The sequence below is a fragment of the Saimiri boliviensis genome, chromosome 1 (genome assembly GCF_048565385.1).
Source record: "Saimiri boliviensis isolate mSaiBol1 chromosome 1, mSaiBol1.pri, whole genome shotgun sequence".
NCBI classification, from domain to species: Eukaryota; Metazoa; Chordata; class Mammalia; order Primates; family Cebidae; genus Saimiri; species Saimiri boliviensis.
This window is the reverse complement of record NC_133449.1, coordinates 129,032,709-129,049,036: the sequence shown is the minus strand read 5'-3', so window position 1 is coordinate 129,049,036 and position 16,328 is coordinate 129,032,709. Positions and strand designations below refer to the sequence as shown.

Sequence of the window (16,328 nt, the reverse complement as noted above, 5' to 3'; positions counted from 1 at the left end):
TGGATATTATCTCCCTATTTTTTTCTCTCTTTTTTTGGTGTTGTTTTGAAACAGTCTGGCTCTGTCAACCAGGCTGGAGTGCAGTGGTGCAATCTCAGCTTACCACAACCTCTGCCTCTCTGGCTCAAGGCATCCATCTCAGACTCTCTAGTGAAACTGAGACTGCAGGTGCATGCCACCACAACTAGTTAATTTTTTTCTGTATTTTGTAGAGACAGGGTTTTGCTTTGTTGCCCAGGCTGATCTCGAATTCCTCCGGTCAAGCGATCTGCCGGCCTTGGCCTCCCAAAGTGCTGGGATTACAGGCTTGAGCCACTGTGCTTGACTCCCATTTTTTTCCTAATTAACCCCACATCTGCTGAATTAAAGGAGAGTGTTAAGTATAAAAATGAATTTATTATGCAAATCTGCAGTTACCGTGTATATTCTTTCGGACTTGTAATAAGGGAGTATGTTCTAGTATTGAGAAATAGAACCAGAGAGAAATACTATTATAAAAATTTTTTAAAAATCAAAATGGGGTAGCCACTAGCTACCATGCATGCCAGGAGTTAGCATGCCAGGCAGTTGAGCCTGACAAAGTGGTTCCAGGCTACTGTCCATATTCACTATTGGCAGGTCTGTTTTTGTTGAAGCTTAGGGCCAACGTGTGCTAGCCTATGTATATTGTCTTCTGTCATTTTTTTTTTTGTAGAGTCTAGGGCAGGAACCTGGGGTTATATACATTTCTTGAAAGGAGTTCTAGTGTGATCATAGTTTATAATAATAGTTTTCATATTGAGTGCTTTCTATGTGCCAGACTCATTTCATTTTAACAGCTTTGTTTATTTATGGAGAAAGAGGAGAAAGCCTAAAGAAGTTAAATAACTTCTCCAAAGTCACACAACTCAGGAGTGTGAAAGCTAAGATTAAACTCAGATCAATCTTACTCCACATTTTATGCGATACTACCTTTTAACTAGATTGGTTTGCATGCTTCACTTCACACTGAAGAATATGTAAGAGCTTTCAAAAGTGAACTTCAGAGAGCCGCCTTAACTTCTTCTAGTAGAAGGGCAATGTATTTTCCAGTTCCAAATTTCTGGAGTAACTAGTTTTCAAAGAGCAACTAATAGAGGAGAGAGTATTTTATGAGTACGTATATGGAAAGTTAATGTGTTCTTGACATTTTTTTCATTAAGTGAAGGACAGCCATTTTCTGTTTAAGTCATTAAATGGAATTAGTTTAGGAAAGTTATAGATTAACTTGCAAAGTAATTTTTTAGATTTCTGTGATACCGTTGGATTTGCTAGCCTTTAATTTGGTATTTCTCACTGTTATAAGATCAGCCACGTTCTTCAATATTAGAGAAAGAAACTAAACTGTGGATTCCTAACTGGCTAGCTGTTTAATTTCCACTGTGTTCAGTTTTTTAACTTAAACCTGAAAATCTTCCATTATGAATTTTGAATTTATTTTATTTAAAAGTATGCTTTTAAATCTCTTTGTATGATACTGCCTGCTGTGGTAGCCACTAGTAACATGCATTAAGCACTTGAAATATGGCTATTCTAAATTAAGATGTGTTGTAAATGTAAAATACCCACTGGATTCCAGAGACTTAAAAAGAAAAAGAATGTAAATATCTCAGATTTTTTCTATTGATTATGTGTTGAAATAATATTTTGGATCTATTGGGTTAAATAATTTTAATTTTACCTTTTCACTGTTTTTAATGAGGCTACTAGAAGATTTTTATTTTTGTGACTCGCATTATGTTTTCTATTGAATAATGCTAATATTTGTAATCAATAATGTCAAATTCTGTGCTGTAAATCAGACAAAGCTGGTATGCGTGACAGTATATGCTGTTTTTTAATCTTCTAGAAACTAAAGCTCACCTAATTATTGTCATAATGAAAATGTTTGTTTAAATACTTGGACCTATATTGCTTGGGATTAAGGAAAATCTTTTTTTTTTGTCCTTTTTTTTTTTTTTTTGAGACAGTCTTGCTCTGTTGCTAGGCTGTAGTGCAGTGGCGCGATCTTGGCTCACTGCAGCTTCCCCCTCCCAGGTTCAAGGAATTCTCCTGCCTCAGCCTCCCGAGTAGCTGGGACTACAGGCGTGTGCCACCATGCCCAGCTGTTTTTTGTATTTTTAGTAGAAACAGATGGGGTTTCACCCTGTTGGCCAGGATGGTCTTGATCTCTTGATCTTGTGAACTGCCCGCCTTAGGCTCCCGAAGTGCTGGGATTACTACAGGCATGAGCCACTGTGCCCTGTCAGGAAAATCTTTTAATAGCAAAATGGATACATAAGCCACATGGGGAAACTCCTCTGGGTACAGCTGTTGTTAGGGGAGGTGTGAGAGCATTCATTGGGATGATAGGTGAAAGAAAAACAGTGATGATTAATGTGATGCTAGTAATGCCCATCATAATATGACTTTGGTGAATCAGACATTTCTTATTAGGGGGAAGCATAAGTCATATTGATTAAGATCTTTTCTTAGAATATTTCCAATATTTAAGATATTTTCTGTAGTTTTATTAAGAATAAATCATTTGAAACAATTTTTTTAAAAAAAGATGTTTTTTGGTTTGCAATCTTTTTGTTTTGTTTTGAGATGTCGTCTCGCTCTTGTTGCCTAGGCTGGAGTGCAATGATGTGATCCTGGCTAACTGCCACCCCTGCCTCCCGGGTTCAAGCATTTCTTTTGCCTCAGCCTCCCAAATAGCTGGGATTACAGTTATGCGCCACCATGCCTGGCTAATTTTTTGTATTTTAGTAGAGATGGAGTGTCTCCATGTTGGTCAGGCTGGTCTTGAACTCCCGACCTCAGGTGATCTGCCTGCCTCTGCCTCCCAAAGTGTTGGGATTATAGGCATGAGCCACCGCACCCAGCCTGCAATCTTTTTTGTATTGCTGGACTTCATATTTTGGCCTTGATGCCATTTCATATTAGGGAACTGGATATTTACTATTTGATTAAGTTTTAAGATATTTTATTAAATCATAATATCAAGGTCATATGCTAAATATGATAAAAATGTAAAAATATTTGTTCTGTTGTTAGTTATTTGATTCATTACTTGAGGTCTCTGCTCTGCTAGGCACTTCTTAGATGGTTTTGTATTAGTTGGCTGTCTGGCAGCCAGGGAAGGAGGATGTGCTAAAGCAACATAGCTTTCTCACTTTATGATTTACCTCCTAGCTTTGCTTACTAGCAGCACAGCCAAGGAGAAGGTGAGCCAATGGTGTTCTTTAAGTTGGCCTGTTTAAGGAGTTACTCACTAGGGTTCTACTTTCTTCACACATAAGACTCTTAATATATTTTAATATAAATTTTACAGATCCTTCTGCTGAGGAATTGAGAAAACTAATGATGTTGCATGGAGGTCAATACCATGTATATTATTCCAGATCCAAAACAACACACATTATTGCCACAAATCTTCCGAATGCCAAAATTAAAGAATTAAAGGGGGAAAAAGTAATTCGACCAGAATGGATTGTGGAAAGGTAAGTTTAATTTTTTATTAAATTTAATTAAATTAATAAGTTTTTAAAAATTAGAAAACTTTCTTTCTTTCTTTTTTTTTTTTTTTTTTGAGAAAGGGTCTTGCTTTGTCGCCCAGGCTAGAGTGCAGTGGCACGATCATGGCTGACTACAGTCTCAACCTCCCAGACTCAGGCAACCCTCCTACCTCAGCCCCCAAGTAGCTAGGACTACAGGATGTGCCACTACACCTGGCTGATTTTTTTTTTTTATATTTTTTGTAGAGATGAGTTTCATGTGTTGCACAGACTGGTTTCAAACTCAAGCAGTCCTCCAGCCTTGGTGTCCCAAAGTGCTGGGACTACAACCACTGCACCTGTCCTTTTTATTTCTTTTAAAAATATGTAACTATCTCCTATGTATTGCCTCCTAATTGACAGGGTAAAAAATAATGTCTTAACACTACTCTTTAACTTCACATTGATGATTCTATAGCTTATGATTTGGCATTCTAATAAAAGTAGTATGATAATGTTTTTGCCAGGAATTAGGGGTGATGACTCAGGAAGCAGTTATGGGAGAAAGTGGGTCAAGCATATGATTCAACAAATATTTGTGCACTTCTGACAGAGTAGGCAGTCTTTGTTTTAGAGAAATAACAACAAAAGGATCCCTTCACTACCTCATGGAGCTTATATTCTGTTGGGAGAGAGAGACTGAGCACTGTGAATAAATTATATCATTGTCTATTATATAGGTTTTTAGCATGTTAATACATCAAGATAATGTGGACCTGGAATGCTGGGAGGAGGGGAAAAGTAGGGAGTAGAGTTTGAAAATATCATTTGCTGTTTTTTAGTGATTATATTGTGGTTCCTCTGCTGTTGGTTTGGAAATGATAAATTGTAAATCAGTGGTGGCCATTCATATTGACTTCTACATTTAAATATGTCATCTGAAACCTGGGGGATGAGCCAGAACTTAAGTGGTTTATATTTTTAAATGGCATGCAGTATGCAATACATGTGAGAAATTGCTGATTTATAAAAGATAGAAGTAAAAATATTTAAAATAATAATTTTACGTATGGATAGATTATAATCTATATGAGACTGTTTTATCTCTTTGAGTTGCCGAATTTTCTTTTTTCTAGTTCTTGCTTTTACTAATTATGACACCCTCCATTAACTGTTCCATAAATTAAGTATTAACTCAGTTCCTTTGTATTGTGTATTTAGCTGCATAAAATTCATGGAGAGAAACAACATAGTGGAAAAGCTTGCGCCTGGGCGCTGGGGACATTCTTGGCTTCATGTCCAAACTGGGCAGTTCAGTATCCATATAACCTGGTATAATTTTAGAAACTTTATGCGTGACCAGGCATGGTGGCTCACGCCCATAATCCCATCACTTTGGGAGATTGAGGCGGGCAGATCACCTGAGCTCAGCAGTTCGAGACCGGCCTGGCCAACGTGGTAAAACCCTGTCTCTATTAAAAATAAAATTAGCTGGGAGTGGTGGCTTGCACCTGTAATGCCAGTTACGTGAGAGGCCGAAGCAGGAGAATTGCTTGAACCCCGAAGATAGAGGCTCCCGTGAGCCGAGATTGTGCCACTGCACTCCATCGTGGGCGACAAACCAAGACTCCGTCTTGGGGGGAAAAAAAACAAAAGCAGCTTTACGCAGTCATGCAGAACCTGTTTCCTCATTTGTGAAAGAAGGCTAATACCTACTGTGGTATGTGAGAAATATAAATTGTTTGTGCATATAACCTGGCACAGTGCCTGGCATGTTGTAGAGGTATAATATATAAGAAGCTACTGTTATTTTATTTTCATTCTGTAACATTAACAATTATTAGAAAATTCAAAAGTACGTTACTACCTTTAGAAAGTCAAATATATTTTACATATTAAGGATTCTTTAAACCTTGAGGGATAAAGTCAAAGGTTAGTTCCTAGAACAACCCACTGATTCCTTCCTTTGCACTGTGGTCTCATGACCTAGCCACTATCTATCCATGATATAGTATTGATTAAAATGGCTTCTAGGTATGTGTCTCTTGAAAGGACTGAGAAGTTTTCCGTATATGAAGGTGTATCACATAGTTGAGCTGTGTTGTCACTAGGACTAGAATTTTTTTCCTGGGGGCAATAGGTAGGCTTTGGAGGGAATGGGAGATTTCTGTAGACAGGAGAGTTAAGGGGAAAGGGCTCTTGCTGGGGGGATTTGATTTACTTAGAAAATGGTGTTTTCCGGCTGGGCATGGTGGCTCACACCTATAATCCCAGAACTTTAGGAGGCCGATATAGGTGGATCATGAGGTCAGGAGTTCAAAACCAGCCTGGCCAAGATGGTGAAACCCCATCTCTACTAAAAACACAAAAGTTAGCCAGGCATGGTGGCACATTCCTGTAATCCCGCTACTCAGGAGGCTGAGGCAGGAGAATCGCTTGAACTTGGGAGGCAAAGGTTGCAGTGAGCCAAGATCTTGCCACTGCACTCCAGCCTGGGTGACAGAGCATGACTGCATCTCAAAAAAAGAAAAGAAAAGAAAATAGTATTTTCCATTACAGCTGTTTTCTTTGCATATGTTCTTTTGGCCAAATGCAGCTAGGGAGATAAATAAAATAGAAGAAACAACTTAGATAGTTACACGTTTTAAAATTTACTTTAATGGATTTTATCTTAGTCTGGAGTGAGGCTTAATTATTTCTAATTGAAAGTGACTTTGGGCAGCATGATTATATATCCTATTGGCCTCATTTTGTATTTGAGGAGACAGAGCCAGTAGGGTTCACTGACTTGCCCAAGAACAGAGCAGGATTTAGTGTCCATGTATTCTGAATCCTGTTTGTTTCCTCCTTTACCATTTATTTAAGCTTGTTATAGATGAGTTGGCCCATGTGGAAATGGATCAGTGTTGGCATATGTCTTAAATGCCAACAGTTCATTATGTCATTGTAACATGGAATCCTTTTGGTTAAATGATGACACTGTTTTTATTCACACTCTAATCCCTTATTGATCTCTTTTTAGCTGTGTTTTAATGAGATTTTATTATACTTAAAAATCCTAACATTGTATTGGCTATTTAATAAATGATACACGTTATTCTGTATAATTAGTTTTTTTTTTTATTTTGAGCAGTTTGAAAAGGAACTGCCACTTTTAAGTATGTGCGGTGTTGCTTTCATTCCAATTCCCTGATGTATGTGTTTGTGTCATTAGATCTGAGTTAATGTAGGCATGATTATAGGGCCCTGACTTTTAGGAAGCAAGGGAGTCCTTTAATGAGAAGCATGTGTACATTAAAGTATGAAATTATTTTACTAAAACCTTTTGTTTTGTAAATCTCGTACTTGTAGATAGTGTATTAAAAGTAATGGTTCTAAAAACTTTAGTCACAGTCTTTGTCTTGAGACAATTTTACATTGAAATTTGAAATACAGAATAGATAATGAGAAGCTGCTATTACATACCCCACTGGTCCATCAAGCCTGAGAAGTGTCATGGAGCATAATTTAAAAATTGGTCTTGTTTTTTGTTGTTCTCAATTTTGTGTTGATCCTTGTAGATTGGGAACCTTGGAGTGTGGGTTTTTTATGTTTGTTTATCCTGTGATTAGATGGTCACATAGATCTGTTGTGAGTTGAAACAGAATGATAATTTATTGTTTCTGTTCATGCCAACTCAATGGTATCTATTCGTAGGACTTTCAGTTTATCTTCTTTCTAAACTCCCAAAGCATTTTACGCATGTTTGTCCTGTGCTTACATATGAGCCAAAACCTTGGTTTCTAATCACATTCAGTGTAAATATTAGAGTGCTTATTCAACTCATTTAAATAAAAGTTGATTGCAATTTTATCTCTCATGAGTTGTTTTTTCCCATTTCCCTTGTGTTTTTGTGTTCTGCCTAAACACAGAGGCCATAGGACAAAGCAAGAGTAAGACTCCCCAAAATAGATTATTTCTGTTGCTATGACTATGTTTTGATTCGTTGTATAGAACGTAAACTCATTCTCATATACATACATACATATATATATATATCAGAATATATTTTCAATGTACATGAAAAAATTCAGCATATAAGGAAACTGTGTAGTAATATCTTTTGGATAAAGATAAATTTTGTTATTCCCTCCTTTTGGTTTTGAAAGAATAGTAGAAAATGTCAGTATAGTTCCTTTGTGCTTAGGACAAGAGGGGAAATTAGTAAATGTGAGAAGTTAATCCCAGAGAGATTTTTAAAAAGGTCTTACACAAATATGCTTTTAGACAATGTTTCTGTCTGTATATCCGTAGGTGGATAAGTGGATAAGCAGAGATTATTAGGAGTATACAACTGATAGTGGTTTGAGCTTCAAATTATAACTGACATTACTTGGCTAACATTACTATAGCACATTGGGCTTTAGTTCTTTTTTACTAAGTACAGGTATCCCTGAGGATATCTGATTTGAGACCTGCAGTATTTAATTGGCTGTCTAATTTAGTAACAGTCTCCATGGACTGACTTATGTAAGCCTAAGACTTCTGCTGGGTGTCCACACAGCTCTTGTTAGGAGTTGGACAAAGCCTTACACCCTTGTACATGATATGATCAGTGTTGACCATAGAGAGCACCTGTAGAGTCTCATCACTCCAGCATGCTGTCAGTAGGGCAGGAAAAGCGAGCATGATTGTAAGGGCTTTCGTTTTACCTGAGATGTGCAGCTGGCACAGTGGATATAGTTTCACTCTTTACTTATCCCTTAGTTATAGCGATCTATGATAAAGAATGGAAAGCTAAGATTAGGATTTTACTTCAGCTGTTAAGTACCTGAACTTTTTTTGGTGGGGGAAGCAGGTGAGTTGAGGAACATAATGCCATAGAACAAAGATTTATCATTAGGCAATTAAGACCAACTATTAAAGGAAGAAAAGTTGGTTTGAGGAAGAATAAAGTAAAAATTAGTCTAATTTTAGGATTTTGATTCTAATATCTGAATATAAGCAGAAATTTTGATAAAACATTTAGCCTGCTAATCCATTTGAGTACACGTCTTGTGACTAGTATAGTGTGTTCTTTACTATCGTAATTTAGTAGTTATAGCATTTGATATAGTTTAAGGTATTTTAAGTAGAATTATTAAATACATATTGACATAATTATATAAAGGACATACTCTGGGGGGTCGGGCGTGGTGGCTCACGCCTGTAATCCCAGCACTTTGGGAGGCCGAGGCGGGTGGATCACGAGGTCAAGGGATCGAGCCCATCCTTGTCAACATAGTGAAACCCCGTCTCTACTAAAAATACAAAAAAATAGCTGGGCATGGTGGTGCGTGCCTGTAATCCCAGCTACTCAGGAGGCTGAGGCAGGAGAATTGCCTGAACCCAGGAGGCAGAGGTTGCGGTGAGCCGAGATTGCGCCATTGCACTCCAGCCTGGGTAACAAGAGCGAAACTCCGTCTCAAAAAAAAAAAAAAAAAAAAAAAAAAGGACATACTCTGTATCATATATAGTTCCATTTTTAGAATCTGTTTTCCTGTATTCATACTTTTTGATTCAGTATATTTAATTGGTTTTCTGTAAGCCAATTCAGTCATTTCTTAAATGATTATTATTTTTAAAAAAGTTTTGTGAGGTACCGTTTAAATGAAAATATCAGAAAAGTCTTGGGTTTATGAGACAATAAGAAAAGTATTTTTATCATGTTATTTATCAGGTTTTTTCCTAAATAAGGGATGATTCTGTGGTATATATTTCAGGTTTAAAATCCGGAAGTTGTTTTGAAATATTTTCTAATATTAAAGGAGCTTGATTTGAAATTTGGTTGATAGCATAAGTATATTGGTTGGCTATTTCAAATTTGAAGTGAAATGATGATTTTGAAGGTAGAGTAGCCATATATAACTGAGTTTATTAGCAAGAAAATACCAGTTTATTTTTTTTTTATTTATTTTTATTTATTGCATTTTAGGTTTGGGGGTACATGTGAAGAACATGCAAGATTGTTGCATAGGTACACATGTGGCAGTGTGATTTGCTGCCTTCCTCCCCCTCACCTATATCTGGCATTTCTCCCCATGCCACCCCCCCAACTCCCCACCACCCACTGTCCCTCCCCTGTTTCCCTCCAACAGACCCCAGTGTGTAGTGCTCCCCTCCCTGTGTCCATGTGTTCTTATTGTTCAACACCCACCTATGTGTGAGAAAACGTGGTGTTTGATTTTCTGCTCCTGTGTCAGTTTGCTGAGAATGATGGCTTCAAGGTTCATCCATGTCCCTACAAAGGACACGAACTCATCGTTTTTGATGGCTACGTAGTATTCCATGGTGTATATGTGCCACATTTTCCCTGTCCAGTCTATCATCGATGGGCATTTGGGTTGGTTCCAGGTCTTTGCTATTGTAAACTGTGCTGCGATGAACATTCGTGTGCATGTGTCCTTATAGTAGAACGATATATAATCCTTTGGATATATACCCAGTAATGGGATTGCTGGGTCAAATGGAATTTCTGTTTCTAGCTCCTTGAGGAATCGCTACACTGTCCTCCACAATGGTTGAACTAATTTACACTCCCACCAACAGTGTAAAAGTGTTCCTCTTTCTCCACATCCTCTCCAGCATCTGTTGCCTCCAGATTTTTTAATAATTGCCATTCTAACTGGTGTGAGATGGTATCTCAGTGTAGTTTTGATTTGCATTTCTCTAATGACCAGTGATGATTAGCATTTTTTCATGTGTGTGTTGGCCTCATCTTAAACTGGTATTTTCATACATGAGGCCAACAAACGTGAAAATACCAGTTTAAGATGCTACAATCAAATTAGTTTCGGTTCTGAAGTACAAAAGGAAGCAGACATTAGGGAGCTTCGGTTACAGTGCTAGTACCACCTAGTGTTACAATACTGGTGTTCCCCTGCATATGAGTAGTGATGTGTGGTATGTTGTGAGGATGTACATGGTAGCTTCGGCCTTTGTAGAGTTCATATCTTCAAATGGCCTTGGCTCTTACTCTTATACACATAAAGATGGTATAAATTATTTATTTCTCTTGAAGTTGAGATTCTTTATTTTGTCCTGTATTTTTATTTTTACAGTTTCTGACATGAATTTGAAAATTGAGAATCCTTATTCAGTTTACTTATCCTGGAAAAGCTTAATATGTGAGATGAGGTTTTGAGGAATTCTTAATGAGTCTCTGTTAACTGTTGACAGGGGGAATAATGGTAAATATTAAAGTCATGAGGATTAAAATATTAACTAGTTCAGCTTTGCGCTTGGAGTTTTTCTCATCCCACTCTAAGATCGTATTGTATTGGGACCACTAAAACTGAGCAAGAAGGAATAAAGTAGGAAAACAGATGGCCTGTCGTTGGTGAAATACTGTTATGTTTAAGGACACTAATTTTTTTCATGAGGCTCATTGTCACCAAGTATGGAACTCTAAATTGGTGTTGCTTTTTTGTTTCAGCATCAAAGCTGGACGCCTCCTCTCCTACATTCCGTATCAGCTGTACACCAAGCAGTCCAATGTGCAGAAAGTTCTCAGCTTTAATCCTGTATGCAGACCTGAAGATCCTGTGCCAGGTCCAAGCAATATAGCCAAACAGCTCAACAACAGGGTGTAAGTTTGTCTAGTTGGGAATTAACTGCAAAGCTAGTTTTTAGCAGTGAGCATGGCCCCTGCTCTGTTGCAGACAGACAGAAGCAGATATGAACCCTGGCCATTCACTTACAATAAACATATTGAAATATGTGTGTGTGAGTGTCTTACCTAAAAATTATTTTTATGATGAAAATTTCATAAATGTAAATAAGTTTTTGTGCCCATACTAGTTTCTCATGTTAAACTAGTGGATCTTTATTATTAGTAAGTTTTTTCATGGATTTCATGAAAGTAGTTCCTCACAAGTAATATGCTACATTGCATTCTCAAACACTGAACTAACTGCACCAGCTGTATTTTCGTTGTGTTCCATGCATAGAAAGTCAACGAAAATGTTAACATTTCTAGATTATTTTTGAAAAATTAAAAATTCATAATTACAATTCTAAGTATGTAAATATTTTACATAAATGGAAGTTTAGCTGGTGACCCTCGGTTATAGAATTGAGAGTTAATCTAGACTTTATTCCATGTGGCTTTTTTTTTTAAGGTTGATTTAAGCTTTAATTGCAATCCTGGATAAATTGGTTTCACAATTAATTGGTGGGTTGCCTTACCTTGTATATCAGGTAGTTCATTATGATTAGCCTTCTCTTTATTTATTAAATTGCTTGCTTTGGGAGTTGGATATACATATATTTTTTTCCAAAGGACCAGGAGTCTAATTAATCTGAGAGGATCCAGTATCACTGCCCTCTGTAATTTTGTTGTCATTTTTATTTAACTTGTACTCATAAGCATATTCAAATTTTTTTCATGTTACCTAAAGCTTTTAATTTTTTAAATGTACTGTCAGGATGTATATAGCAAATAATACCTGAAAACCTTTTCACAGAATACACAGCTTCATCTTTTCTTACCCACACTAATAAAAGTAGAAAATAGATACATTTTTTTCAAAATCTTTTTGGTGAACTTTTAGGAAGAAATTACCTGTTAGATTTTACTTCTTAATACATTTATGCCATTGCCTGAGAAATGTATTCTTTACTTGTGATATTTCCAGTACAGCTACTTTGCAAATGTCCATTTGTCTAGGCTGAGAAACTTTAGTACAGGAAGAGTATATGTTAACAATGTATTCTCCTGCCAATATATGGACTTCTATTACATGTGTTGCTATAACACATTTAAAGGATCTTAATGTTTTTGACACAAAACTAGATGTAAGACTTTCTGACGTGCATCACTTTTGTTGTTTTCTGTGTTTGTGTGTGTGTGTGTGTGTGTGTGTGTGTGTGTGTGTGTGTATTTAATATATTTTGTACATTTCTTTGAAATGGGCTTCTGTGACTTCTTGCTCCCTTTTCTCTTTATCTCAGGGGCTGACTTTCTCTGCATGTGACATATTAGGTTTTCTTTTTTCTTTTAATCATACCCAGTTTGTCTTTTTCCCCTTCACTGGCATGATCATCTGTGAGGATGTGATCTACTCAGAGTTGCCTGTCACGTTCTATGCAATGGTTAGCCAGAGCCTGAGCTAACCCAGAAATGGGTGGTCATCCAGCTTGTGGGACTTTTCTGTGTAGTCAGGTTCTCATTACTGATAAACCAAGTTAGTATTAGGATGAGGGGCTTTAGGTGAAACCTGGTAATACTGTGGCAATTTCACCTGTGCCTTACTACTCTGTAAGGTAGCCCTTCATCTGGAGCCTGCATGGTAATTGAATTAATGCTCTGGGCATGTGGACATTTCTAAGTAGAATAAATAACTGTTTGTAATTCAGGTTTTGGTTTTTGTTGCTTAAATGATTCTCTTGAAGGTATTACTAAACAAACTTCCAGAGGAGCCAGAATGTGACTTTAGCATAGCATTTGTCATAGGTTCTGCATTTATAAAGCAACTTGGTACAAATTGCCTTGTACACCCTGGCATCTAAGTACGCTTTCTTAGAAATGAAGTACAATTTGCCCTATCAATAAGGCAAGTGTCTTCCTTTTTCTAGGTATAAATTTTACTGAATTACCCACACGTTGACATGACTCTTACTTTTTGTCTACTTGTGCAACAGTTAGCTCCATTAATAGGTTAATCAATATAGTCAGTTTTTTTCCTACCGAAACCACTGGTTTCATATTGGATTTAATGTGTCGAATAGTACCTATCATAAAAACTAAAACTAGGAATACAAATTTAAGTAAGGTTTTAAAATCCATTTTTATGTAAGTTATTTGTAGTATATTCAGCAGATATTTATTGACCTTGTAGTAAATGCCAAGCATTGTGCTTTAGAACTGGATATTTAAAGCTTGTATATTCCAATTAATTTTTTATGGGAAAAATAATTGAAAAATTTTTTGGGTTTTTCTTCAGCTATGAGAAAGATTCTGTTGCATTTCTTCTGTGGGACTATCTGAAGTAAAAAAAAAAACAAAAAAAACAAAAAACAAAAAAAAAAAACACCCAAAGGGCTGTTAATATTCTAGAATTTTTCTTTTTTCTTTTTTTTTTTGAGATGGAGTTTCGCTCTTGTTACCCAGGCTGGAGTGCAATGGCGCCATCTCGGCTCACCGCAACCCTTGCCTCCTGGATTCAGGCAATTCTCCTGCCTCAGCCTCCTGAGTAGCTGGGATTACAGGCATGTGCCACCATGCCCAGCTAATTTATTGTATTTTTAGTAGAGACGGGGTTTCACCATGTTGACCAGGATGATCTCGATCTCTTGACCTCGTGATCCACCCGCCTCGGCCTCCCAAAGTGCTGGGATTACAGGCTTGAGCCACCGCGCTTGGCCATATTCTAGAATTTTTCTGGTTACCTTGCTACTTTTGCAAATAATGATCTTTTGTCAAATCAGAATATAAAGTTTGTGGTTTAATTTTCAGGTTTTTTTTTTAAATTGTCAATATTCAATATAATAATTCTCAGTTTTTATTTTTTGAGTTGTTGTCTTGTTCTGTTGCCCAGGCTGGAGCTCAGTGGCGTGATCTCGGCTTACTGCAACCTCTGCCTCCTGGGGTCAGGTGATTCTCCTGCCTCAGTCTCTAGAGTTACTGGGATTATAGGCGCTCACCACCATGCCCAGCTAATTTTTTGTATTTTTAGTAGAGACAGAGTTTCATCATCTTGGCCAGGCTGGTCTTGAACTCTTGACTTTGCGATCCACTCACCTCTGCCTCCCAAAGTGCTGGGATTTTGGGTGTGAGCCACCATGCCCGGCAATTCCCAGTTTTTAAAGAGGGAATTACCAAAGTATGTACCACTAAGAAAATGTTGAAATGAAAAAATTGTTTAAACCTGAAAGTCAAACAGTATTAACTTAAAATTTTTTTCCTGCTTTAGAAATCACATTGTTAAGAAGATTGAGACAGAAAATGAAGTCAGAGTCAATGGAATGAACAGCTGGAATGAAGAAGGTGAAAATACTGATTTTAGTTTTGTGGATCTGGAGCAAACCTCTACGGGAAGGAAACAGAATGGAATTCCGCACCCCAGAGGCAGCACTACCATTTTTAATGGACACACTCATAGCTCTAATGGTGCCTTAAAGACACAGGATTGCTTGGTGCCCATGGGCAACAGTGTTGCCAGCAGACTTTCTCTAGACTCTTCCCAGGAGGAGGAAAAGGTTGAGAAGAGCAGCACTGATTTCAGAGACTGCACTCTGCAGCAGTTGCAGCAAAGCACCGGAAACACAGATGTTTTGCGGAATCCACACAGAACGAATTCTTTCTCATTATCACCTTTGCACAGTAACACTAAAATCAACGGTGCTCACCACTCCACTGTTCAGGGGCCTTCAAGCACAAAAAGCACTTCTTCAGTATCTACTCTTAGCAAGGCAGCACCTTCAGTGCCATCCAAACCTTCAGACTGCAATTTTATTTCAAATTTCTATTCTCGTTCAAGACTGCATCACATATCAATGTGGAAGTGTGAATTGACTGAGTTTGTCAATACCCTACAAAGGCAAAGTAATGGTATCTTTCCAGGAAGGGAAAAGTTAAAAAAAATGAAAACAGGCAGGTCTGCACTTGTTGTAACTGACACAGGTAGATACTAAAATTGTTTTCTTAAAAAACAGTCGTGCCTTGATCATTTTGCTCTTAGGCTATTACTGCTATTTCTGGTCAATACGAACTTCTCATAAAAGTCTCTAAGAATGTCAAGTTATATACATTACAGTAAGCATAACGTAGAAAGCTTATTTATTAAATTTTTTAAAAAAATCAGATTTAATTGTGGCTGACTGAAAATTTTCAGAGAACTTAAAACAGTAAGATTGTTGGGATTCTGAGCATTCATTCCTCACATAGACCTTATCAGTTGCAGTTTTGAACTGTGTTAATATAAAATCTATTCAGTGCTTAAACTCCTGTAAGAATGAAATTGATTTGATAAGAGCAATTGTTAATTTCTAAAAGCTTGCATCATAATGATTTTTTAATTAATTTTGACAGCTGTTATTACAGTGGTAAATTTTTAGTGTGATTATTTCATATCTACATACATTGGTTAATTGTATTTTGTTTTTTAGTATTTTTCTTGTCATCAAAGACAAATGCACACCTAGTAGCAGATTGTGCCAGTCATTATAAATTAGTATCTGGTTTGAAGTTTTAGTTCCTTTTACAGAGTAGGATTTTTTTTATGGGGAGAGATCTCAGATTAATACTATAATTTATAGCTGTGGAAACTGAGATATAGAAAGAAGCTCATGGTTCTGTCCTAGAAAGTGATAGACACTCTATGTGGGTTTTTTTTTTTTTTTTTTCCTGTTTTGTTTTACTGAGTTTGATGTATTCCTATGTACTTTTAGTCAAAAATAGCTTTTTGGTATTTATGAAATGTTTCAGAATAATAGATATTAGATTCCTTATGTCATGTCTTGGCCTTGTTACCTGAAGGTTATTTAATTCTGAATGCTTCAAAGAACTATGATTAATTAGTTCTGTAAATGAGAATAAAATGAGAAATTTTGTTACTGTATGAAAGCATTTAGTAGATACTTGGGTTATGCATTCTGTACTACTTAAATGTTTAAAAGCATTATTTTGAGTTGTTTGCATTATGTTTGTATGACACTTTGAAAAATACTTTTATACAGCAGAATTGTGATTAAGATTATTTTATGAATCTTTTTTGAGATAATATAGAGGGTGGTAAGGAAGTATCTGGCTTTGGATTTAGGTAGTTTAGCCTGAATCTAAATCCTTAGTCTACCACACTTAAGCTGCAGGAG

At 36.7% G+C, this 16,328-nt stretch overlaps 1 protein-coding gene across 7 annotated transcripts in view; it reads left to right on the top strand.

Annotated features, from left to right (window-relative positions):
* REV1 (REV1 DNA directed polymerase) overlaps nucleotides 1–16,328 on the top strand; it is an 86,547-nt gene that overhangs the window by 34,005 nt on the left and 36,214 nt on the right. For all 7 annotated transcript variants that reach the window (XM_039463605.2, XM_039463593.2, XM_039463591.2 and 4 more), the window contains 3 exons: nucleotides 3,335–3,503; nucleotides 10,951–11,103; nucleotides 14,429–15,138. Coding sequence is in view for 6 of the 7 variants with exons in the window: in XM_039463593.2 (XP_039319527.2) it covers nucleotides 3,335–3,503; nucleotides 10,951–11,103; nucleotides 14,429–15,138 (1,032 nt within the window). In the remaining variant the exon portion in view is untranslated. The remainder of the gene's footprint in view (nucleotides 1–3,334; nucleotides 3,504–10,950; nucleotides 11,104–14,428; nucleotides 15,139–16,328) is intronic.